Below are 6,566 nucleotides of genomic sequence, written 5' to 3'. Positions count from 1 at the left end.
CATCTGAGATGGAGTCCTTCGGTTCCTCCAGAGACAGTCTTCACTTTGTCATAGATGACTACAAGATATCAGAGTGCGACCAAGACAGTGTCTTGAAGAGACATTAGGAGACACTTTGGGGCACTCATAGTTTTCAGCATATAAGCTTCGAAACCACACTAACTTTATTGAGCTACCTTGAAAAACTCTACACTTTTAATAATATAGTCTTATATACATCTAGTTTTCTTCTGTGCTTGTTTGAACCTATGAGACAAGAAGACAAACCATCCTGCCTGGTTTTGATTTTTTTCTAATACTAAAGCATTTAAAGAATATATACTTGAACTGGGCGTGGTTGCACGTGGCTGTAAACAAGCCAATTCGAAGCCAGAGGAAGGAAGATCTGAAATTCAAAGCCAGCCCTTGAGACAGAGCAAATCTGATGCCAGTCTGAGCTACATAAACTCTGTTTTAAAATGTATTTACATAACTCCACTACTTAGATCGATGAATTTACCTTCTCCATGAACACTTTCAGTAGGAAACGTTTAGCTAGTAATGTATTTATCCAACTTTGCTGGGTAAAGTTGAGTCACTAACCTCACCAGCTCCAAACCCCATGGCTGCTATGTTACTGTAACCATGGCTGAGAGCATTTACCGGGACACACAGGAGCAGTGACAGCGAGCACTCAGCCTCTCTGATGTCTGTTCCCAGATTGGTTTCTGGTCTAGCTTGCTTCCATGCACTTTTCTAGGAAGTCCTTTTGTGTTGGCTTTAGGTACTACAGTTTTGATTTGTTTACCAACTCAGGAATTCTTTGAGAGGAATCAGAACCAATTCATTGTCTTTATAATCAACATATAAAGCTAAGGGTGCCAATGCCTCAAATACGATGTTATTTTTGCACAGACTTCATAGAAACCAACTCCATTTTGACCCTGTGGCCATGGGTGAAAATGCTCTAGAGCAGCAGTTCTCAACCTGTGGGTCTCAAGCACTCTGGAAGTTGAATAACCCTCTCACAGAGGTCACATATCAGACATCCTGCATATCAGGTACTTACATTATGATTCACAACAGTAGCAAAATAAGTTATGAAGCAGCAACTCAAATAATTTTATAGCTGGGGGGTCCCCACACATGAAGATCTTAAAGGGCCACAGCATTAGGTAGGCTGAGAACTCTGAAGTCTAGAGCAATCTGCTGAAATTACTCTAAGGGAAGATCTAATGCAAAACTTATAGGTTTTAGATCAGTAGCTTTAATTTACCATTTGTAAATTCTCAGGTCCTTTAAAATACATAATGGCACATATTAAATCTTTAGAGATATTGTCAAAGATGCAACTTCAGGAAATAGCTTCCAACACTGAAATCTCTAACAAACCCAATCCTCGCCCTAATACTTTCAGGAAGTGTAAAATAACTTTGTGTCATTTTTAGTTTCCCCATTAATTACTTCCCTGTAAACAGTCTTTTAACTTTCTAGACCATAGTCTGCTTTTGATGGCCATGCCAAACAAACTGAGAGAGAAATTCTCATTACTCTATACTATACTCAGCCTTCATACTTCCAGTCAATAACATTTATTAAGCATTTCCCATATCTCCAGAATAAACATCCTTTTCAACCTTTACAGTATCCCACTAGCTTATGAAGCACATTTGATATATAGAGGATGCCAAGGCACAAAGCTCATTTACCTAGAGTCCCAGTGCTGGAAGGATGTGAAATTGGATATGGCAATTCTCTCCCAGGCTGTTCCCTTTGCTCCCTCCACCTACTGATAGGCATTTGGGTACGAGGTAATGCAGTCCACACAGGATGTGGATCTGCCTTTGCTGCAGATTGCTGGTACTCCATTCCAGTGGTATAGATTGCAATGAGAATTCTCCCCTAACCTTGTTCGGCCAACAGTCTGTATTGTTGCCACATATGGGGCACTTTCACAATATGAAGGAAAGAGAACTTAGACCTTTTATCATCACCCCAATGGTATTTAGGGGCCAGGACTCAGAAGTCCGAATTTGAATGCACCCTTTAAAGGTTATTGCAGGCAAAGTGGGTTTGGTTTAAAGAACCATCCTAGAGACTATGGAACTGACAAGTCACAAGACAGAACACAACACAAACCTTGAGACTTCCAGCTCCAGTTTGCAAAATTTTAAATTAAGATGGTTTCTGATTCACACACAAATATAGTCTCATTTTGAAAACTTTCAGTATCATTAGAAAAGCCAGACACTATATGCTTAAAATTTATTTACAATTAATAAGTTAAAAAGCAACACACAACCAAATTGTAAATCTCATTCATATGCACATTTAACTGTCCAGGGAAACACTTCAGTTCCATTACAAACAATTGCATTCTAATGCACTTAAGACATAACAGTTTATCAAAAAATAGCTGAACACACCAATAAAGGAAATGTTATGTATGTATGTTCATTAAAAGTCACCGATTTAAAGAATACCATAACAACCCTTAAGACAACAAAAACCTGTTTAAGTTCAAAATTGTGAATTTTTTTGTATTCAAATATCTTAAAAGTTTTTTTTTTTATAAAGTCTTTTGAAAAATAGTCGTATTATGTACACATGGCAAATCAATAGGCATGAGCTACCAGCTTAAGTTACACTTGTCCATAGAATACTGGAACAGACAAAATCAATAGGCACCAGGACAGCTACACTGCACTATCAACACGGGAGCTGGCCCTCAGCTGTCGCCAGGCCATGGGCTTAGCAAAGCAAAAGTAAGTTGCTGGGTGATGGGGGTGGGGGGTATAAGTGACATCAGGAGTCCAACAAGGTCTGGGTGATGGGGGGCAGAGAGGGATGTAAATGACATCAGGAGTCTAGCAAGGTTACCTTGAGGTGCCAGTCACCACAAGTAGGAACTCAAATGTCAAGAACTAAGCTAAACAAAAGCTTATCGAGGTGGTGCACTCCCTCCCAGGTGACCTCTCTACTTGTGCCATGAGAGATGAGAGAGGGCAAAATAACAAATGGGACATCTTTAAAAACTACCCAGGAACGAAGCTTAGAGTATCTTTCTAGTACAAAATCCAGATGCTTCATCTTAAAGGCCACAATGTCAAGTTTCTTTCCACATCCTGTCCAATGGTACCCAGGAAAAATTCCACTTTCTTATAAGAGACTCCTCAGCTACATTAGATGTGTCTTCATTATGTTCAAAGTTGCAACACAAGTGTTGCTGCAGAAAATCCTGGCAAAATAAAGGTTATGTTTTTGAGCCATATCTAACTCAGCATAGGAAACCAAATCCAAACTTTAGTCAGTCAGATCAATAAGCCAAAGAAGCATTCATGCATACCATCAACTGCACTAAAGTACCAAGGCATGAGAGAAACAAATGTCAAAAATCTCAGTGACAATAAATGCATGGTGTAACTGGTTACCTGTCCACCGTGGGCTAAGGTACATCTTACTCTCAGCCACGTCTAATTTCAGAGTCCTCTGGGAAGTGTCTAGATAAATCCCATGTTGAAATTACATTCTAATATGGCCATTGGATTCATTTCTTGTTATAAAACTATATACACGTGAAGTGGTACAAATGCATTTTCATCAGGTGCTAGTTATCTATAAAAGTTAACAATATATTTTTGAGGAAGAAAATCCCATGTCTCTGAAATACATTTGGCAATGGAAGCTAATAACCAAGACTGTCTCAGCTTCCCGTGACACAGCTCAACACTCTCCCTCTCATGGTGACCCACTTTTCATGTACTCAAGTAACAGTATTTGTAACAATGTATTATTGAGTGGTGAATAAAAGACTGAGGCTTGTGGGAAACTGGCATAAAGTCATATATGTATGTATATATGTATATATGTGTGTGTGTTTAACAAAACAAAAACACTAAAATTAAAGACATAATTCTTTTCATGAACTATTTAAAAACTTAAAATACTTAATTCAGAAAGCTATGCCATTGAATTCTAGGAACACAAGAGTCAAAACTGCAACTCTTATTATTCTCAGAAACTGCCAAGCAGAGACAAACCTTAGTGTTGAGGGCTTAATAAGTTCCAGCCCTGTAGGAATGTCCCATGGCAGAACACTTAAATCTGAAATAACAGTGGTAGAAAAACACTATTTGACCCTTTAGGTATTGCAGAAAAAGCTGGCTGTGGCACCACTGGCTAAAAACCCACCAAGTCTTGCTGCCACCAATGACCAAAGGCACTTGGATAATCAAGAACTCCACTCTGGGCCATATGGTATACACGCTATTACAAAAGTGTACAAGAAGGGTCAGTACTGTGTGGCTCGATGTTTTGATTCCTGTGGCCTTCAGCTATCAAAGATTGCAAACACAATGATGAATGGGAAGAAGAGAAAAAGAAAACTCATAGGACAAAACCTCAACCAATTGTCATGGTTTTCAGAAACACAATGAGTATGAGTTTAGGCATTTCTTGTTATCCAACAACAAAGAATTAAGATCTACTTTTCTGCCAAACAACTTTGACCAGTTATATGGTACCAAGAAATGCCCCTGCCCCTCCCTATAGATCATTCACAGTTCTGGGAATTCTAAAGGGTATTCTGTTTATCAGTTTATTCACAATGTCCACACGTATTGATCTCTCCTAACCAACTTCCATCTTAATTCTCTTCCCATTAATAATCCTGAATTTATGTTACACCAGGATGCTAGGTGAAACACTTCCAACTGGATTCCCGTTATTCTCGTAGCCAACATATTCTTCAAAATTTATTCAATTTTTATCACAAGCCATGTGGTTCAAAACACTTCAATTTTATTCAATGTAAATGAATAGAGTAAGTCAACTTTTCTTAAACAAAACTTTTAAGGAATATTCTACCATTTTACTTAGGAGCTCAGTAAATATAAATATTAAATTTCAATATAAAACTTTATATATAAACACCTTAACCTTTTATTTTAAAGTTGTACTTTGCATCTCTTGGTAATCACTGAGCTCATGAAATTCAAAGCCATACAAATCCTTACATTAACAGTCATAAGCTTGAAACTCTTAAAAGACGACCTCGATCAAAGCTTTGGAATCCAGTAAAAATTAGAAAACGAGTGGGCTTCAGAACACCCTGAGCGTACACCAGCAACTCATCAGGAAACATAGTCGATCTTCTGTCCAGAAAGTGGGGCTCACAGTCAAAAAGAAAACAGAAGGGGCATAAGGAGCAAGTAAAATTCTGGCTGTATTACACAAGCACGAAAACAAATTCCTTTGGAGAAAAAAACTTGTAAAAGTCTTCGGAGGACTTCCAGACCGGTGAGGTAGAGTCCGAGAGGGAGAAAATGCACGTGTCCCTCCAGGTTCTGGAGACGTCTCCATCCGGGTGGGGAAGCAAAGGGACTTCTGTCGCGGGTCCGGCCGTCCCGTCTGGCCGCAGGCGTGGGGGCCGCACCTGTCCCGATCCCGGACCGCGGCGCCGCACCGCATCCAGGGGCCTTGTTCGCGCATAAAGTGCACCAAAGGGGGGCCGGTTCTGTAAACATTCGACTGACATTAGTCCGTTCCAGCGCGCCGAAGCTTCCACGGGCGGCGGCCGGCAGGAGGCGCCGCGGCGGGCATCACACCCGGGCCACCGGGAAGCGGCGCAGCCTCACCACCGGGTCCAGGTCCACTCGCAACACTTGGCTCGCCCTGCGCCGCGCCACCGCCAGGCTGCGCTCGCCCCACACGTCGTCGCCGACGCGGATGGTCGGGAAGCTGGTCAGCGTCGGGGTGGCCGCCCTCCAGATCTCCTCCAGGGTGCGGCCCCCGAAGCAGGACGCGGGAGGCCCCGGCTCCGCAGCGGCGGGGCGCGGCCTGCGGGGACCCACGGCGGCCCGGGCTCCACGGCGCCTCCTCCTGGGCGTTGTGCGCGGGCGCGGCCGGCGCGCGAGGCGGCTGTCGGGCGCCGGGGGGTCGGGCACCAGTGCCCGGCACGAGGAGTAGCCGTAGACGTCCTTGCTGCGCAGGATGTGCGGGGAGAACTGGTGCTTGAGGCTGCAGAGGAAGCTCCAGAGCTCCGCTTCCGAGCTCATGAACTCCGTGCTGCTGGGCATGAAGAGCTTGAAGGCGTCGCCCAGCGCCTCCGTGCTACCGGCCAGCGACAATTGCGACCGCGAGTACACCACCTTCTCCTCCAACGCCTCCAGCCCGGCCCCTCCTTCCGCACCGTAACCGCCGCCCCAGGCGGCCCGGGGCCGGCGCCGCCGCCTCTTCACGCCGCGTCGCATCGGAGGCCGCTCGGGGCTGCCCGCCGTTCCTGTCTGCGCCCGGCTCGGCGGCGCTCGCTCGTGCTGGCGCCTTCCGCCCCGCGCCGCTCGCTACTTTTCTCGCCTTGCCGCCCCTCCCCCTCGGGGCGGAGGACGCGCTGGATGTCCTGTGGCCGGGCTAAAGATGGCGGCGGCGGCGGGCGCCCACCCCGGGGCTTTGTCATTGGACGGCGCCCGCCCCCCTCCCCTGGCTTCTCTTTCTTCTCTTCTCTTGCCTCCTTTCACCCTCAGCCTTTCTTTAAATGGGCCCGCCTTAGTCCCCGCCTCCCGTGGCCTCGGCTCCTCCCATTGGGTGCT

The 6,566-nt window shown here is 44.9% G+C and overlaps 1 protein-coding gene across 1 annotated transcript; it reads right to left on the bottom strand.

Moving 5' to 3' along the window:
* Positions 1 to 2,229: 2,229 nt before the first annotated feature.
* On the bottom strand, positions 2,230 to 6,510 carry Ccdc71l (coiled-coil domain containing 71 like). Its single transcript, XM_031356549.1, has one exon. It carries the CDS (start codon positions 6,228 to 6,230, stop codon positions 5,580 to 5,582), a length of 651 nt encoding a protein of 216 aa, XP_031212409.1. The 5' UTR covers positions 6,231 to 6,510; the 3' UTR covers positions 2,230 to 5,579.
* Between the last annotated feature and the right edge of the window lie 56 nt (positions 6,511 to 6,566).

This window comes from Mastomys coucha, unplaced genomic scaffold, assembly GCF_008632895.1.
Source record: "Mastomys coucha isolate ucsf_1 unplaced genomic scaffold, UCSF_Mcou_1 pScaffold6, whole genome shotgun sequence".
Lineage (NCBI taxonomy): Eukaryota > Metazoa > Chordata > Mammalia > Rodentia > Muridae > Mastomys > Mastomys coucha.
Note: the sequence above shows the minus strand (reverse complement) of the source record. Positions and strands in the feature narration are given on the sequence as shown.

Excerpts from the sequence above, each read along its gene's own strand:
- Ccdc71l (XM_031356549.1), bottom strand. The coding sequence starts at position 6,230 with ATGCGACGCGGCGTGAAGAGGCGGCGGCGCCGGCCCCGGGCCGCCTGG.